Consider the following 18909-nt stretch of genomic DNA (forward strand, 5'->3'; position numbering starts at 1 on the left):
CGCATTATCCAGCCCTCGCCGGAATCATGGCCTTCTACCCCGCCGGATCACAACTGTTCTCGACGCCTTGGATCACATCTTGTGTTACAACCCACATAACCCTCACCTCTTCGAGCGATCCTCAACAATGACCACTCACTTTTGGTGCAACGATTGCGCCAGTGTCGGTTATATACATAACGTCGCGAACTCACACATCCTCATACCCCTTGTAGGCAATGGACCCTCCCAATCCTCCCCCGGAGAGAGTCGCAACCAGCCTTGAGAATTTCTACCAGATTCAGAGAGAGAAGCAGGCCGAGAGGGAGGCAGCCGCCACCCCCCAGCCAAACACCACGGCCGACGATTTTCCCGATGACCCGGTCGCGCAGTGCGCCTTAGTCAACCAGATGGTGCAAGCCATGCAGAACATGGATGATATCGTCGACAACTTTGTCGATAACCCCAACGAGAACGACGCCGTTCGTTTCGTTCTATCTGTTCCGAGAAAGGAGCTACTGGAAGAGAGTTGGAAGCTGTTAGTAAGTAGTCATGTCGCAACCTGATGTACCATGCATCACAGAATGATTAGCTTCCCCGCCTTTCTAACTCTTTTCATTGTGAAGGGCAAGGCTTACAACGCCCAGCGTGGAATCCTCGACCCCGACGTGTTCTCGCCGGAGATTCCCAACTTCATCACCAGATGGCGGTTGATGATGGGAACATTCAGAGTAAGCGCCCTCGTTCTGCTTTGTCCACTTATCGGTGATGTCTTCAGCTGACACGGGTGCTCAGCATTGCAAGGCTGCTGTCTCAGACTTGTTCTCCGTGCCCTTTGTGCAGAGATACACGGCTAATCCGGTCATGGAGTTGGATGTGAGTTACATTGAGTCCCACATGATGGGTCGCCTGCTAACGTGGTGCTCCCTTCCGCTAGACGAAGGTATCAAACAACCATACAAATAGGATGAGGAAGTACAACAAGGAGGTCCATGGAGCTGACAAGTATGGAGGGGGCACGACCACGGTTGGGGACGTTACCGAGGCCAGAAATGGCTTGGGTGAAGTTGTTGAACGATTTATCAAACCGAGAAAGCGTCCTCTTTCCGAGCTACTGGATGAGGACCTGGCGAGGTTTGCCGAAGTCAAGCGCCTGAGAACCCGCACGGCCACCGGAGGTTCTGCTGCTTCTGGAGGCGCATCTGGCATCACCGCGGCCGTCGGTATCATGCCCACACTTCAAGGGCAACCCGCCAACATGCAAGAACAGCCTGCCTCTCAGGAGCAACATACCACCATCCAGGAAACCCCCGCCGCCATGCGGTATGAAGCGGCATCCATCCAAGAGGAACCCATCATCGATAAGCAACTTGCTCATCAGCAGAACCAAGAGGGATCAGAACCTCTTGTTGTTTCCAATGGCCTCAGCAGCCCTGAGCCCGGGTTCGCCAACTACAGCCCTCTTGACCAGCTCCAGGCGCCCGATCACCACCAGTCATTGGACGGAGAGTTTGGCTACAACTCGCTGAATCAGTATCTGCCTGCTCCCGAGGTCGGCGCAGATGCCGGTTCCTTGACGTGGGATCAAGAGCATCAGCAGCCCGACGATTTCCTTGATTTCTTTGACCTCGACGAATACATCCGCCGTTCCCAACCCATCGCTGGTAGTTCCGAAGACAATAATGGCAGTCAAGCTGACGAGGGATCTGGATCTACGGATCAGTCCAAGAACTAGTCCTCAAGTTTTAGTCGTGGAGACTGATCGACCTACCACTGATTATATCGATCTTTCGAGCAAGTGCTCCAGAAGTTCAGGCTTGGACTACTTGTCTAACGTCTATTGTGAATGGGGCGGTGGGGAGGGCGAGGTGCAAGTTGCATCGGGATGCCGGTCGGTATGTCTGCTACATGGCTTTCTTCCTCGTGGATCGAACTCAAGTTGGGTTCTATTCTTCAAAGCGGCGCGGCGTAGGGCATCGTTCGTTGGTGCAAGTCGCCCAGAATTTGTTTTGTTTTGTCTTGTAGCTTCTCTTTCAGTTTTCTCTCGGGCCATCGGCTATTTGATGTTTCTCGACAAGGCTTCGATCCTTGTCTCACTCTCCTATAGAAATACTTCTTTACTAGCTCTTACTCTGATTTGCTTCCATTCTCCTTTCCAGTGACTAAATGGAATTGGGCACAGAACGCCTTTCCTAAAATCATGAATGAACGGAGGGCTCTGTTTGTAGCAGCTCATGATTGAGTATCCCTCGTCTGATGTCCTCGCTCGCCCTTCTCCCAACAGCGCATCCTCACAATTCCAACCTCAACCTACGAATCGCGTTCTTGTCGCCACAAAAGGAACGTCATTACGACGATTCAAGGTCGACTTCTTCAACTCGTTGAGAACATAGACGGAACTTTAATACTCACCCCTCACCTTGAACATGAATCCCAACATCCCTCATGCTCCTCCTCAGAGGTTCATTGCCAGCGCAGCCCAGTTCCATCAACTCCAATAAGCGGCTAGGGCAGTAGCGCTAAAGAGCGCCAACGCAGCAAGATACGCCAACTTCCCTAGAAGAGATAACGAAAAGTTGGTGTTAATCGACGAGTTGCTAGCGGCCATGACCAACACGGCTGGTCTCGTCGACAATGTGGGCAATAACCCTGACGAAAACGGCAATGTCAAGGCCATCCGCAATATGACAAGGGAGAGGCAAGAGATGCTGCGTTCGTTCCACAATCATCTCTGAACGAGCAAAAGCTATCGCGATGAAATTTATTCGACGCTTTGCATTGTGTTCATCGGGAGGGTCCCGACAGGAGGCTAGGGACCGCGTCACCAAAGCACGATCCCTGATTCATGGTAATAAGTAGAGTGCTGGAGATCAAACTTGAGGCGAAGGAAATCAAGATTACAGAGCCAGACATCCTGGAGGCTAAGATCACTGGCAAGCATGCCAAAAAAACATACCACCCGGCCACGAGAAAAAGGGTCAGGCAGTTTACCAGAGATGGACGCCCCTACAAAAGTGGGGAGTTCGTTGAGACTATCCCAACCAGTACTCTGCTCCTCCCAATAGTTATACAAATGGTGGATTGCCCATTTGGGATCGAGAGGCACAGCGACCCGTCGACCCAATGCCGTACTTGAGTTTCAGCAGGCATTTCGAGGATAACCAGCCCATCGCTGGTCGCTCCGGAGGCAGTGGCGGCAGCCGAACTGCCAATGCCCAGAAGTCTGGAGCTGCGAATAATCCCAACGATGAGTCTCCTAGCGGAGCTAGCGGCAATTAATCGTTAGAGGTAACTGAGAACATACCTATGTTGCAGAAGCGCCTTCTCTCCCTCACTCCGTCATTTGCAACTTAATGCTGACATGGGTCCCTAGAACTCAAAGGCTGCCTGTTCAGACTTGTTTGGCCGCCCATACATGTAGAGGTACACTTGCAACCCTATTCCGGGATTGAGACAAAAAGTGTCCAACAATGATACTAACAGAATGAGAAAATACAACATATGAGATCACGGGCACCAGGGACAACGGGAGTACGGTTATCGAGATCGGCAACATTGCCGAGGTCAGGGACGCCTCTAGGAACCTGGTCAAAACAATCATCAAGCCGTTGAAACGCTCCCAGAGCGACTTTCTCGACGGGGAGTTACCCGTGGAGCTGTCCAAGCCGAAGCGATAGGAAGTCGCAGGACCAGAACAACGGGAGTGACTACGAGGACTCCGACAGAAGCGCCTCGTTGAGCACAAGTATCTTCCATCTGATGTCCACGTCCGCAATTAATTCTTCCCAACCGTATCGCAGGTAACAGCCGGCATCCCACCCGGCAGGCACTGCACGTCAACCTAGAGGTAAGGAATGCCCATTCACTTACTTTGGAGAGGCTCCAGCGACCCCCCCGCGACCCATCTTGCGCCTCTCTCTTTACTTTCGTGGGCCTTCTCACTCGCACCTCCTCCACAAGCGAAACTGATCAAAGAAAGCAACTGATCACGTCACTGTCGTCAACCCAAGAAAAGCATTTTCTACAAAATGGAACCTACGGGCCCTCCTGCGCGTCCGCAGAGAATCATCAGGAACGCCGCCCATTTCCACCAGTTGGAGGCAGAGGCCAGAGCAGCGGCGCTTAGCGGTGCTAACGCAGGATACTGCGGTGACTTCCCAGAAAACGATGATGACGCCCAGGGCGTGTTGATTGACGAGATGCTGGAGGCAATGGCCAATACCGCTGGCGTCGTTGACAATGACAGCTCTGACGTCAAGGTTATTCGCGATCTGCCTAGAGATAAACAGGAAATAATGGCATGGAGGGCCCTGGTAAGTGGCTTTTATTACGAAATCCAGATACTTCCCATGAAATCAGTACTAACGCACCTTTTCGTGCAGTTCAAAGTCCGCGACACCCAGCAAGGCCTTCACAACCCGGATATTCTGACGGCACGCTTCCCCGACTTCACGAGTAGGTGGAAGGCAGTTTTGGCCCTTGTGCGCGTAAGACTCTCCTCTGTCTCGTTTTATTCTCGTCAATAAGATGCTGACGCAGGAGCTCAGTCCAGCAAGGCCGGAGCCACCCAGTTTTTCGCGGTGCACTACCTGGACCGCTATACAGCGAACCCTATTATGGAGCTCAATGTAAGTTCAGGCGATCGTATGCCTCCGAATACAACAGGATGGGCAGACCTCTAACGTGCTTTGGCCTCCGTCACCTGCTTTAGACGAAAATATCAAACAACAACACGAACAGAAATAAGGACTACAACTATGAGCTCAAGGCAGCCAGGGATCATGGTCAAATCGTCACGAAGTTTGATGATCGCGCCGAGATCAGAGACACCTCGGGAACGCTCCTCAAAACATTGATGAAGCCGAGGAAACGCGTCCTGAGCGAGTTTCTTCCCCCGGAACTGGCTCAGTCCCCGGCGGCCAAGGTGAAACGTTCTAGGGGAAGTCGCAGGGGCATGGGAGCTTCTGCAAGTCCGGTAGGTGTGTCTTCTGTTGCCAATGGAGGACAGACTACCGAGAACCACGCTGCGAGCTCCCTCCACGCTATTCAAGAGGAAGAAGCGTACGAGCCTGTTCATGCGGATTCCTCTAGCGTCCCCCTCGGCGACAATCATTCGAACCGTCAACACCTCAACGCCGATAATTTTACTATGAACTCATCCCAGACCGATGAAGTCCCGACTCAAGCATTTCAGAGCAACGCCGACTACCCACGCGCCGAACTTTTTGATGACGAACTGTTCAGTGGCGACCAAAGTAATACCGACCTGAGCTACGCCGACCTGGATAACGCCTACCTGGACAGTTCTGAGCATGGCCGCCCCAACTACAGTGGCGACAACTTGACCAACAGCTTGAACGACACGGTCTTGAACAACACTGGCTCCAATAGCACTGGCCTTCACCCAAGCATCGCCACTCTCGGGAACGCAGGTCAGCATCACATGCCGCATCAAACTCAGCTCCCATCCCTCGAGCGGGATCACAGCAACACCAACTATGGCGGTAACGAGGCTGGTTTCAGACGTACAGCTGTAAACCGATCTGGTCGTGTTATCCAAAATGCGGCTGGTGCGAGTTGGTGGGTAGAGGATAGTTCCTCCGGCGAGTGAACGCTTCTACCCACGGCTGGAGTTTGACCCAGTCCCGGAAAAAGTGTCAGTCTGCTTGCCTGGGTACATGGAGGCGGAAATTCGAATGGTATCGGAACGAGTAAGTTGTTGTTAGCCAACTGGGTGTCAGAGAGCCCTATCTGGCCTCTAAACTTCCAACACGTATATGATGATCTAGCTTCCGTCATGACCCTCATTCATTCTATCCATGGGCAAATTTCAAGCAGACTCAGTCGATGAAATACACAAGTTGGGTGTCTTTGGGCGTGTCGACGTGGGTACCGGCAGCTATATCAATTTGGAAGGCTAGGGCATTGGTGCTGGTTGTCTGATATCCGAGTGGACGAGGAAGGGGAAGATGCAAGTTGCATCTGGGGACCACTCTTCATATTTAGACGGGGTCTCAAAGGCACGAAGGAAACTCGAGATGAGTTTCTGGGGGAGTGTCGGTTGCTTTTCTCTGGTGCAAGTTGCCCAGATTTTGTTTTTACTTTATCGTTGTTTTCATTTCGCCCATTCTGGTGCAGACAACATATTCCCGTGGGATATTCATGGAATGATAGGTCATGAGTGTTTTCTTTGAGTCCTTATATAAGCCCAGCGGAAGTTCACGTCAACGCCATTGTCAGGAAACTGTCTTCAGTCGACTTCGAAGTCGCGCCAGAGGACACCTCGGTGAACACCATCTCTAACTTTACATGCCGCAACCGAAGTTACTCTCATGCATCCCCGTCAGTCCGTACGCCGCCGTATCCAGCGACTCGCGATTCGTGTGTGGACAGTGCGCGGTGAACGTCTTCTTTAACGGCTTTCTCCCACAATGCCATCTTCACGCAAACCTTCCATCTGATTTTCGTTGACGTCCTTGTCGCCGACAGGTTCAAAACAGCAGGTGAAGGTGTCAAGGGCCAAACGCGTTTTCCACATTCTTTTCCCCATTCACTTTGTCCACTGCAAACACCTACAAAAGGTCCGACCCTTTTGCTTGTTGTCTCTCCCAAAAAACCACCGCCAACTTTCTACACCCAAGGTCAAAACCGCCTTGACTTTGACAGTATCGACTCTACTCGCTTTCTCGAACCGAGCTTTACCTTTCGAGGAATACCTTAATTCCAAATCGTATGTATCTTTCTTCGTGCACTCATTCAAGATCGTTCCGGCCAGTTCGATTCTTGTTTGATGCGCCTCGTCATTGCTAGTCCCCCACGTCATTGTTGCCCTATCCCTTGACAATTCCAAAGAATGATTGATTACTTTGCAACAGATGACGGCTATGATGCCTTGTGCTTAAGGTAGGAAAGGGAGGTCTTGACTAGTTACTTACTCACTTCGCAGACAATGAGCTCCAACGCTCAACTGCCCAGGCAGCGGTACATCCAGTCTATGGATGATTACTGGAGACTGGAGATGGAGGCACTGATGTCTCCTAACAGCGGTGGAGGTACTGCTGCCGATATTCCCACCACCGATGAGGAACGCTTCAGGTTGGTCGACCAAATGGTCGCAGCCTTCCGGAACACAGACAACATCTGCGATTCTAGGGCCGACACCCACGGCCACATTAGGTTTGTCGAGGAAGAACTTACCGACAAGAGCGCAGAGCGTATGGCATGGAAACTCTTGGTACGTAGACCTATCCCCAAAACCTACCTCTACTTTCACCCATTTATTACTTGATTCCCCCCGCATACAGCTACATCCGGTCAACTCTTCTAACGCTAGCACTCTGCAGGCCGAGACGCAGGCATGTGAAGGCAGCGAAGGCGATTTTCTAAGCAACCCTGCGACCAGAATCGCTAGGGCGCAGTTCAAAGACTTCACCACCAGATGGAGGGTCATAGTTGCTGTCTTCGCGGTGAGTCTGTCCCTTCTACTCTTTTCATTACCTCGACCCTAACCACTTTCTTCCCGGAGTAGTGCTGCAAGGCAGCCGTTTCCAACCTATTTCAGCCTTCCATCGTGGAGAGGTTTGTCAACAACCCGATTACCGAGTTGGATGTAGGACAAAGTCCTTTCACCTTGCATCATTAGGAGTCGTCGCTTACGCTTTTACAGACTAAGCTATCCAACCTACACACCAATCAGATCAAAGCACATAACGCGAAGATCGCTGCCGCGGTTAAGGAGCATGGCTCCGCAGCATTTGATCGTGAGACCGGCGTGCTGAGGGACAGCGATGGCACTGTCCTTGACGTTCTACTCCGTCCACAGAAGCGCAGATTGGCGGACGTCTTGCCGCCGGACCTCATCCCACATGCGAAGGTGAAGCGCGTTAGGCGCTCCCGTCGACAGGCCCAGACACCGGCCAACAACCAGGACAACGCCCATGACGATCCCAACGGCGACAATGATTCCAATGGCGGCAACGATCCCAGCGGTGCCAACCAACATCAATCGGACAACGAGAGCCAGTTTGACAACGAGTATGGTTCGGAAAACGATTATGACCAATCTGATAGCGAGTATAATGGCGCGGGTGATGCTCAAAGCGGCAACCAACTTGAAGAGCAAGCCGCGACACCGAGTGCGCACCAGTTCCATGACGCCTCGGATTACTCCGTCCATGTCCATGAACAGCACTTCATTTCCCGGATGATCGACCACGAAGTAGCTCACGCAGTTGAGATGGCGTCATCCTCATCTCACCAGTCCGAGCATCACGACCAGGAAGTCCATGGTGGTCAACTCCCTGCCTTCGACCCGGCTTGGAGCGAGGATTATGGTCTTCAGCCGGCTGGCAACGCTCAAGGTACCGGTCTTGAGGGCTTCCTCCCCAGTGGTCTCAATCCAATTGTCCCCCATCACAGTTCCCCCCATCTCATTGCCCCTCTGCACAGTTCCCCCCCTCCCATTTCCCTTTACCAGGAATCCCCACCTGACTATTCTCTTTACCCCAACTCCCCCTACCACAGTTCCCTCCATCACAATTATCCCCATCCCACTGTCACTCATCCCAACCACCAGTATGGCAGGCAGACCACCCCAGCTACCCGCTCGGCCAACGGCGCTCATCATACTCACAACCACCCGGGAAACCAGACCTTTACGTTGGAGGGAGATCTCTACGAGATCTGAAGGGGGGTATCACATTGCCTGTCGGCCTAGGGAAGTCCATTGGTTGTTCACACGTACAAGTATTATTCCAGCTCGTTGATTTGACAAGAGCCATCAGAAATAGCATTGCGTTTCAGTTTTCAATCTTCTCTCCCTCTCCCTATAGAAATATGGTTTTAGTGATTGTTGCGCCTTGATACCGGCGATTAAGCTAGGTGCCTTAGGTACCACTATAGATTGCATTCCGTTGTGACACCGACATTCAAAGCTGCAGTTTACAACATCGCTCAGCCCAACTACCTCGAGAGCTTCGTTAACATCCCAGCCACCAAGTTGGATGTAAGTTATGCAGCTCAAGAACCAAGACCTATTCAATATCTACCTACCTATAGGTACTAATAATCCGACAGACAAAACTCTCAAACTTGTACACGAATGCCGCCAAGGCCACCAGGCAAAAGATCGCAACGGCGGTCGAAAAGTATGGCTCGGCTTCGTTCCACAAAACCACCCGGGAGCTAAAGGACAGTCAGGGTGACGTTATTGCCGTCTATCCCAAGCCAGTCAAGCGCAAGCTTGCGGATGTCTTGGGCCCCGAGCTTGCGGGTCATGCCAAGGTCAAGCGTGCGAGGCGCCCACGACAGGCGCGCACGCAAGCCAGCAACGCGGACTACGGCAGTAACGCCAACAACCCTAACTCCCTATACGAGAAATACGGGGAGGACGGCAACAACGACACGGACGTGGACGACGACAACAACGATCACGGTAACGATGATATCCATTACGGCAACCAAGTTAGAGGTTCAGCCGGCGTGGACTCGTCGAACCAATCCCAACACCACGACGATAGAGTCCATGGAGGTACCTAGCGATCAGTTCCCTGCCTCGTATCACGTACCGAGCGAGGAGTTTAGAGGTACCTCTAGTAGGTAGAGGTAGTCATCAGCAGACCAACAACGCCCTCGCCTCAGGTATAGATCGTCAGGGCCACATCCCCAACAGTCTGCCTTTCAACATTGCTCAACCCAATGCGCTCTATCCCAGCTTACCCCGTCAGAGCTCTCACCTTTCCAACTTGAACAACCCGCATCCCAATACCATCCAAACCAATGCTCTCTATTCCGATTTACCCCATTATAACTCCCCGCTTCCCAACAGCCAGCATTACACCCAGCAGTCCGCCCCAGCTGCCGGCTCGCAAAACGGCCAGCATCTTGACTACGTCTACCTGAGCAATGGCCACTTTGTGTTGGAGGAGGATGAGTACGAGATCTGAAGGAATGGGAAAGTAAGCCGTGAGAGGAGGACGTTGTGGCAAATCGAGGGATTGTAGAATGTTATTAATCAGACCGGGGCATTCTCAGACGATTCTCTGGAGGATGAAGAGGATGAGACGGATGGGATTAGTTTTATGCTTTTCTTCAACAAGGCGCTCGGGCTAAATGAAGGCCAGGGATATTAAGTGGCGGCGAACCATTAGAGGCGTTCAATTTTTATATAAGTCTCTTCCTCCTATCAAGATAGTAGGTACCCGAGAGGTACATGTAGCATTACTGTTCATGTTTCACTCTTCTCTCCCGCTGGAATTATATGTTCTGTGACTGTTGCTACCTCGACGACTACAATAGTGAAGCTGCCCGTCTACGACTATGGCTACGGCGACTACCTCTACGATAGCAAGGTTGTCGACAATGATCGTGACGGTGATTACCACAGTTACGGCAATCAGAGCAATGCCGAGCGGGAATCTGCGAATGGTGGCCAGGAGATTGATACAAGTGTTTCATCGTCCTTTCACTCTCAAGACCTCGATCTCAACCACCAACTTGGTAGTAAATCTAGTGGTCATGCCGGCGTCGGGCCGTCAGTTCAGCATCATCATCAGCATCAGGATTTCTATGCCGCTATGGACTATCAAAACTCCATGGCTAACCACCAGGCTAATAGTCTTGCCCATTACGACTTTGCAGAGGACTTCATTCCTCAGCACCATGGAAACCAAGTTGGTGGTCCAGCTGGCGTTGGTTCATCGTCGCAGTTTCATCATCACGGTTATAGAGGTTATGCAGCTCAGTTCCCGGTCGCTGGCCAGGTTCATAACCAGGAATTCGGTGTCCATCACAGCTACGTCGGGGGTGGTTTCGAGGGCCCACTTTCAACACCGTGAGTGGCGATCAACCGCCCATTTCAACCCCCAGGCGTCGAAATGAAGCCCACCTTGACTCGGCGAGCAAGAAGCTTTAGGTGGAGAGAGATGTTTACGAGGTCTGAACGGGATGTACTCAGTAAAAGATTCCGCGTTGTCAGTTGGGACGAGAGGAACATGGGTAAGCGGCAGCGGTAGTTGTCGATTAAAGGGGATAGCTAGGTGCCTATGGGTTTCATGGCTCTGTTTACCTGTAGCGAGGCGTCTGGAGCCGGCCGTGGAAATTACATTCGTCGTTCACATATAGAAGTATCTTTTCCAGCTCCTTTTATAACAATAACGCTCAGAGATAAATAACATTGCGTTCTGATTTTTTCTCTTCTCTCCCATGGAAATATATGTTTTGTGATTGTTGCCGTCTTGGAGGCCTATAGCGCTGATGACTCTTGATGTTGTACGACGCTGCGCTCAGGGGCTTGCATCGCCAAGACGTTGGAAGTAAACATTCGATGTTCAAATACCGTGTTTGGTGTATAGAGGTAGGTACCTACGATTGGCAGTTTTAGTAGAGTGATTCCAGTTTGACACAAACATCGAATGGGAGGCCTGATACACTGAAATCAATTCAATGACTTCCAGTTCATAAAGAATGAACAAGTGCTTGGGCTTCCGGACAAAGCACTGGACAAAGGAGTTCTTCTAGCTTTTGTTCGTTACCTATTTTTCTACTGGGGTGCACAGACCACTCTCCCGCAGTCATGCTCGAATGTTGTCCAGCAATGGCCGAACAAGAACGGTCTCGACATGATTTCGCCGTTATTTTCCTTTTTAGGCACCTATCAATGAGACCTGCAAGCAGATGACGGGTACGCTGTCTCGATAGTTCAAAAGACTCCTTGGGGCGACAGTAAAGCGCGGACAGCTGGCAAAGTTAGAGGAAAGCTGACAGCCATGGCTGCTGCCGATTTCTCGCTGTCTCACTAACAATGCTGGCAGCGGCTTCCCGCTAAAACTGTTAGTACCCAGAGCGCCAAGACCGTTGAATGTCAACCTTTTCACGATTTAGGCCAAATAAACTACGGAGTTAGTTCCGTCGGGGCTATTCAAGTGGATATAGACCAAAAAGCAGACCCATTCGGGCAGAGGCAAGGTAGGAAGACGTGGTTTGGTTCGTCGGTGGTGGTGTACCAAAGGGCGACACAGACAACTGCTTCACGTGATGGGACACGTGGATCCCAAGTCAACTACATGCCTATGAGGTTCGAAGGACACTGACTGATCTTCAGTGCATTTGGTCATGGATCGTATGTAAGCGTTAAGAATTTGGATAATAGAATCGTGTCTGAACAGGCCTGCAGTCTCTCAGTTTGGAAGGCTCTGTTCAGGGTTCACATAAAGTGTCCACATGCAAGTTGTTCTTGCCTGTGAACCTTGCTGAGACGCGACAGCGCACTTCCCTCATATATTTATGTCTGCTCTCCCCATCTCTCCCCTCCAACTTCAACTCTACAGAAACCACCTTTCAGATTCTGCATCGTCCTCTTCTTTCTGCCAAATCAGCAATCTGCTTCACCAACTTCACTTTCCCGCCTCCAAAGCAACAGTCCAGCATTGTGCCTTACAACCTCCCTCGACATTCTGCGTCCACTAGGCATTATTTCTTTCAATTTCCGTCGCGACCTCTCCCTTGTCGTCCGCCAGCTAGTAGACGTCGAGAATCGTCCCTCTTTCCGCCAACACAAGATCGCGCCAGGATTCCCCACTGCTCAACGCGCCAGACTCAACAAGTCAACGCCATCACCAAGAAGCAAACTTTGCATCGACAACATTTCTCTCAGCAGTCCCACTGTTCAGCTTCCAAGAGAGCCGGCTTCTCGCATTATCGCCAAGTCCTCCGAAACGACCCGACCAAGCACCGCATCACGACTTTGCGCACTGAGGTCGCAGCACCCTCGAGACATTTTTAATTGCATCTCTCTTGTAAGTCTTGCGCTTCATTTGTATACACTTTCTACCTATATAGCTAGCTTCTCGTACTATTTTCACCGTAGAGGTATCTTCATTTGCGCTTTCACATACTTACCATCGGAACTATTGCAGTCAAACCAAGCGTTCCCCCCTTTTCGAGGGCTCATCAGATCATCCATTCTCTTCATCAACATAACCGAGCTTCCACAATGTCATCTACACAACCTGTCATTATGCCACCAACAATGGTCACCGAAAATCTCCAAGACATAATGTACGCTGCGAACGAGCACCAGAGAAAAGTCTACTGGTCAATCCTAGGTACGTGACGAGGGAACTTCAACAGGCTTGGGCACACACTGACTCTACCGTAGCGGAAAAATCAAGAAGTTGGGTAGCCTACTTGAAGGCTAGAAGTCTACCTGCGTTGAGTAGCCTACTTGATTTGAGTAGGCTACTTGAAAATCAGGTCTTCTGATTGGCCGAATCTTTGGTGTGCTATAAGGTCCACTAAAAGAATTGCTAAAAATTCCAAGTCCAATATATAGTTGAGGAATTACTCCTTCCTATATAGGGAAAAGGAATAAAATTCTTCATTAACCAATTGGGCCAGTAGCTTAATGGTTCTTATCGTTACCTTCTTTCCTAAGATCACCAGTTCAATCCCGCTGATGGTAGTCTTTTTTCGCGCGGAAAGTTTCGCAGAGAAATGTGAATACCCTCATCCGGACTTCGAAGTCGAAGACTACCTCTAGGTACTAAGAGGTGCACTAAGAAAACCACTATAGTAGCTACTACCAATGACCCTTATAGAGGCCTTCCAGAAGGTCCTTATAGGGGTCTTTAACTTTTATCATCTTATACCTAAATCCGGCCAATCAGAGGTCTTGATTCTCAAGTAGCCTACCTGTAAAAAGTAGGCTACTTGCCAAAAGAGTGCTCGGAAACCAGAGGAGGCGACTGACCCCCCAAGTGGCCTACCTGCCCTACCTATATTTCCACTGCGGTAACCTCAACAACCAGATGCAATCTTCTATTTCATCCTCCGTCGCCGCATCTACTACGCGAGGCTGGGTCCGTCCCCCCAACCGATCAGGTTCCCCGCCATGAACATGTTCCTGACCACGGCCATCAGCAACGAAGTTCGACAAGCCATCCAAAATAATCAGCAATTCACTCGTGTTGCCTACAGTTGGAGCGTCACACTTGCCAAGTCCAACGCCCTTGACCAAGGCATCGCCTCTCTTGGCCAAACCCGGCCCTGCATCAACAACTTGCAGGCTCTTGTCGACCTGAAGAGCGATCCAGCACTGAAGCAGCCGGGCGCTTCCATCCCACTCGACAACGAAGTGGACTACCTGGCCGCCAAGGAGTGGTGTTACCGTCAGGAGGTGCGAAAAGCACATGCAAAGCTGGGTCAGGCCAATGGTACAGACGACATCCCCCAGACTCAGAGGGATCAGAAGAAGCTCGCCAACGAGTTGAGTCTGGCCGCTATGAACGAAGTGGAGATGGTCGACCTCGAATATCACGGCAAGGAAAACAAGAAAAAGCTCAATTACATTGTACAGCGGAAGCGAGAGTTGTCTGCTCTTGATGTGGCTTTGTTCGGTTGGGAGGCATCGCTGGCCTTGAGAGACGGACACCTCGGTCTAACCAGAGGATCATCCGCGACCACCCGTTTGGACATCGAAGCGTACCAAACTCATAAAGAGCGAAGCGACATCCTAACAAAGCTATTTCACGTGAGTCGTACAGTCTCTTGATTTGTGACGTTCTTCTGCTAACCACACACATGTTTGGCTACAGGTCTCCAAAGCGTCGGTGATGAACACATATTCATTGCCACACCTCGCTCGCTTCGCGTGTAACCCCAAGGCAGAACTCCAGGTAAGCATCTACATTCCAGTCTTACATACATGAAAGAGCGAGTCACTAACGAACTCATGACTTCTGCAGACCAAGATCTCCAACAAATCAACGAACGACAACAGGCGCAAACTGATCAAGATTGAAACTGCTGAGCGAGGGAAATTGGCTGCCACCCAGAAGGATAAGCCCCAGGCAACACTCGCGGAGGAAGCTTAGGAAGCTCGCCAGAACGTTCCTGAAGTGGCGGACCTGACTCCTGATGACCAATCTGGTACCAATGCCGAGGGTAATGCCGATGCCGGTCAGGGAAAGAAGCGGTTAAGAAATGACGACGACAGCAGCAACGACGACGACGAAGATGTTCAGCATCAGTCGCGTGCTTCCAAGAAGGCACGGCTGCAGCAAGCCGATATTTCACAGCCGCAAGATTTCGAACTGCCAACCATCTTACAAGAGGCGGATTTCGCACAGCAAGGACAACTTGACTCCTTGTACATTGATCCAGCCATGCTGGAAATGCCACAGGAAGAGCAATTCAATGACCGAACCATAGAGCCAGCCACGGAGACACCTGTTCCTTCAGTCTCCAATGTCGGCCAAAATGCCACTCAAGAACATAGAGTAAATCGGAACCCAAGCGAGGAGGAATTGATATGGTTCAGGGACAATGTTTTGTTGGGAAGACAGCCTTTTCGCCCTCGGGGCGACGGATCTGCTGCTTCTGGGTCGCAGCGTAAGGACCGTTGAGGCTCTAACCTGACCTGACAGGACATGAGAGGTGTTGTCGACATGCTGGATGGCATTGTCCATCCCTTTCAGCTTCCCGATCTGAAGTTTAAGACAGGTGTCGACGACGGAATCAGTCGAGGTTGTGGGAGCCTACAGGCCGGAATAGCAGATTGATACGGTACTTAAGGAACTGGACAAGAGAGTTGGAAAGGATGACGGTTGGGTTGAAGGAGAGAAGTTGTCTCTACCGGACTTTGGTGATGAATTCACGATGATAGCTGTCATGTGGTTTCTCTATTTTACGCTACTGCTTCCCTTCTGTTGAAGCCAGACCTTCGTCTTCGGTCGTAGCAAATACACCTCTACTTTGTCCTCTCCATAATCACAATTTCAGATCTGAGTCATGGCTGTTCCATAGAGGTAGATTCCAGTCATAGAGACCCAATGGTTCACGTTCTTCATGCCACAGTCACTTAATCAGTGACTCCAATTGTGGTTTCCGCGTTAACATCCCTGCTTCGTGCTCTTATCCGTGAGTCAATTATTTTTTCAAGTGCTGGGCATGAGTCTACCAGTGATGCTTGACAGGTATAAGTTCTCTTTTGCTCCCCGGTTGCCCCCATCCCTAATGACATGCCTGAGTGGCAGTTCATGTATCATCCCGCTGTCAACGGGAATGGAGAGCAGAAACACCGACACGAGTGACCTGCCCCTCATTATAACGAAGGTCGTAAGTGGCTGTAGAGAAATTCGATAATGACCAATGACAGCGGCCGGTCTAGACGCTGTTTGCTTTCAGTCACGCGTCCCCCGCTCCATCCACACCTTACACCTCCTTCCCACTCGCAAGCCTTTCCCCTCCAGCAGCGTCACTGGAGCCTGAGGCCACGCTTTTACCCCTCTCTCACACATTTTCTTCTTGCTCCTCTTACTGCTCCAAATTACTACGGCTTCGCCATTCTCCTTCCTACCTCTAGAGTACCTCTACTTGTCAGTAATCTCCTCCACATCAACATCACAACACCACAGCTCACAACACTCTGCTATGAGTAAGGCATCACTTCTTGCATCACCACTTCGCGAAATCTTTCCTTTTCCATCCAGCCAATATGTTCCGCTCTTCTATCCACGCCCGAGACACCTTTCTCGTCGTCTCCCTAGCATTACCCCCCCCCCCCCCCCCCCCCCCAAACCCGAAGCTCCCAACGCAAACGCGTCGGCGTCCAAGTATCCGGGATGGAATCTGAGCGGTTTCGGCAATACGGGCGTGCGACCTAACGACAGCGTTCAGCTCGGTAAGCTCCCATCTTTTCTCGCAGTCCGTCCGTTCCACGTACCTACTTTCTTTCCTCTCCTTGCCACGACCTCGCGGTTCCTTTCGCAACATGAGAGACCAGACTGACACAGTTGATAGCGAAGAAGACCAACGAAAAAACAAGTGCCACTCGCAACACCAAGACTGCACTCCGTCTTGAGCAAGTGAAAGCGGGCCGTCGGATGTCTGCGATCAATTCGGACTCTATCAGCTTCGTTACCAACGATGACAGACTTCAAGGCCGCTCAAAGTGTTGGCCAGGAGGATCTTGGTTGTCCACGTCGAGGAAGTCCTTCCTGGAAGAGCCCTCGTCCGAACCAGCCTTTGTCATCCGAGCGGATGCTTCTCCCTTGTTTTCTTTTCCTGTTGGCAGTTTGTGGGACACTGGCGTCGCTAGTGTCTTTTCAGTTCTCAACTGTCTCCTATTGTACAACTACCTCTTTGTCCAGACCAATTTGGCCTGGTGCCAACCAAGGTGTTGACCACCAGCCGTCCAACACAGCTGTTGGGATATTTTGTACAGACACCTATCAGCGCTCCAAATACTGGGACCTGTATAATGGCTTTGTGCGACTTCGCGGCAAGCGCTCAAGATGTCGGTCGCTTCTCCGCCGCGGCGGCGTGAGATGGCCCAGAAAACCACCGGCAACTGCACCCGATTACAAAGCGGCTCATATGCTCCCATTTCATCAGACGACGGGCACTTACTATCATCCCCTCCTCTCAGTTCCTGGTAAGCGCCAAAGATGTCGGTCGCTTCCGCCCCCGCGGCGGCGTAAGACGGCCCAAGAGACCACCGACAACTCCCCTCGATCAAGAGCGACTCTTCCCTTCTAGTTTCATCAGACGACGCTTAAAATCTCAAACATCATCCCCTCCTCCCAGGTGTTGGCAAGCGCTCAAGATGTCGGTCGCTTCCGCCGCCGCCGCGGCGCGAGATGGCCCAAGAGACCACCGACAACTGCCGTCCACCACTGGAAGAAAGTCTCAATCGCCGGTCTCGATATGACCAACGGCACTAGGGATAAAAAGCATTTCAAATGCCAGACCACTGAGCTTCTCCAGAGGAGCAGAGCTATTCAGCTCTAGATGAACATGTGTTCGTGGAATCAGGAGATTCTCCGAATCAGCGGCCTCATTACCAGCAACTCCGTTTATGGGAAGTGGAAGGTTCGCGGTGGCTACCAGGGCGACGGTGGCTACCAGGGCGACGGTGGCTACCAGGGCGGAGGTGGCTACCAGGGCGACGGTGGCTACCAGGGCGGCGGTGGCTACCAGGGCAGAGGTGGCTACCAGGGCGACGGTGGCCACCAAGGAGAGTGTTCCCCGATTGGGACCAAAGCTATCTCCCTTTCGTCATCTTCTGTGGTTATTTCTATTTTCTTGTACGAATGTTCTTGTATCCGAATTAGAGGATGTCAAATTGTTTCTGCTCGACACGGGGTTTCCCCGTTGGCACCCGTCAAGGGCACGGAAGTGGCACCCCATCGAGGGAAGCGGCCACCCTTGAGGCAAACAGCATATGAGGCTTGCTTGACATAGCAGTCAGCTCGGAGATAAACTTAGAGAAGACAACAATCAACACATCCATCATTCGCGCTACGCTGGTTTCCACGTATCACTGCTCCTCACCGGGCGCTATAGACTCCAGTCGGGCGTTGAGGCAAATCCCATCGTCGGTAGATGTAGCTGGTGTTAGATAGAGGTACCCTTCAACAACAATGCAATATCACACATTTCCACTTCCCACTACCTATCTTTGCGACTTCATTCCTGTTGAGCTGCCCTCTTGAAGCCAATGACGGAAGAGCAGGATGGTTTTCATGTTGCTTTGCTCTATCTTCTCCTCCGCCGTGATCTAGGTCAGGCCATGTTTAGAGGCACCTGTACTGACGATGCCGGTGCTGGAATGGTTGGGCGACCACGCCAACCGACCCTGTCTTCAGCGGTCTGTCCAGTGTCAACAGCGGGGACGGTAACGGAGCGGGACTGGAGAGCCGTTGACAGACATACACCGTACTTACCGCTCGCACGGGACTACGCGTTGCTATCAGGGCGACAACTCCAGGTTTCGATCCCGATAAGACTTCATCCCATGTGTTCAGGTTGTCGCGTTCTGCCAGCCGGGCTTGTCGACCGTGGTGAATGGCGGTTAAGGTCTGCCCCTCGTCTGATCCGTTTGCGCTTCGTACTTCTTGTCCAGTCCTTCGACAAAAAATTGTTCTGATCGCT

At 51.5% G+C, this 18909-nt stretch overlaps 7 protein-coding genes across 7 annotated transcripts; all 7 read left to right on the top strand.

Annotated features, from left to right (window-relative positions):
• Nucleotides 1–218: 218 nt before the first annotated feature.
• On the top strand, nt 219–1714 carry NCU07641 (hypothetical protein; the record flags this gene model as incomplete). The annotated part of the gene is made up of 4 exons (XM_957656.3): nt 219–517; nt 572–710; nt 775–855; nt 917–1714. The coding sequence occupies 4 exons, from the start codon at nt 219–221 to the stop codon at nt 1712–1714; spliced, it is 1317 nt and encodes a 438-aa protein (XP_962749.3).
• A 710-nt stretch (nt 1715–2424) lies between these two features.
• On the top strand, nt 2425–3656 carry NCU07642 (hypothetical protein; the record flags this gene model as incomplete). The annotated part of the gene is made up of 3 exons (XM_957657.3): nt 2425–2440; nt 2518–2691; nt 3469–3656. The coding sequence occupies 3 exons, from the start codon at nt 2425–2427 to the stop codon at nt 3654–3656; spliced, it is 378 nt and encodes a 125-aa protein (XP_962750.3).
• A 351-nt stretch (nt 3657–4007) lies between these two features.
• Nucleotides 4008–5590, top strand: NCU07643 (hypothetical protein; the record flags this gene model as incomplete). Its single annotated transcript, XM_957658.1, has 4 exons — nt 4008–4292; nt 4362–4466; nt 4527–4607; nt 4691–5590. 4 exons carry the CDS (start codon nt 4008–4010, stop codon nt 5588–5590), a joined length of 1371 nt encoding a protein of 456 aa, XP_962751.1.
• Nucleotides 5591–6928: 1338 nt separating this feature from the next.
• NCU07644 (hypothetical protein) lies at nt 6929–10814 on the top strand (the record flags this gene model as incomplete). The annotated part of the gene is made up of 9 exons (XM_957659.3): nt 6929–7213; nt 7284–7445; nt 7508–7588; nt 7676–8637; nt 8881–8983; nt 9055–9508; nt 9619–9910; nt 10172–10185; nt 10276–10814. The coding sequence occupies 9 exons, from the start codon at nt 6929–6931 to the stop codon at nt 10812–10814; spliced, it is 2892 nt and encodes a 963-aa protein (XP_962752.3).
• Nucleotides 10815–13867: 3053 nt separating this feature from the next.
• Nucleotides 13868–15380, top strand: NCU07645 (hypothetical protein; the record flags this gene model as incomplete). The annotated part of the gene is made up of 3 exons (XM_957660.1): nt 13868–14506; nt 14571–14651; nt 14862–15380. The coding sequence occupies 3 exons, from the start codon at nt 13868–13870 to the stop codon at nt 15378–15380; spliced, it is 1239 nt and encodes a 412-aa protein (XP_962753.1).
• A 658-nt stretch (nt 15381–16038) lies between these two features.
• Nucleotides 16039–17766, top strand: NCU07646 (hypothetical protein; the record flags this gene model as incomplete). Its single annotated transcript, XM_011395947.1, has 5 exons — nt 16039–16092; nt 16654–16684; nt 17180–17298; nt 17405–17452; nt 17563–17766. 5 exons carry the CDS (start codon nt 16039–16041, stop codon nt 17764–17766), a joined length of 456 nt encoding a protein of 151 aa, XP_011394249.1.
• Nucleotides 17767–17772: 6 nt separating this feature from the next.
• On the top strand, nt 17773–18219 carry NCU07647 (hypothetical protein; the record flags this gene model as incomplete). Its single annotated transcript, XM_957637.1, has 1 exon — nt 17773–18219. The coding sequence occupies one exon, from the start codon at nt 17773–17775 to the stop codon at nt 18217–18219; it is 447 nt and encodes a 148-aa protein (XP_962730.1).
• Between the last annotated feature and the right edge of the window lie 690 nt (nt 18220–18909).

This window comes from Neurospora crassa, linkage group IV (assembly GCF_000182925.2).
Source record: "Neurospora crassa OR74A linkage group IV, whole genome shotgun sequence".
Lineage (NCBI taxonomy): Eukaryota > Fungi > Ascomycota > Sordariomycetes > Sordariales > Sordariaceae > Neurospora > Neurospora crassa.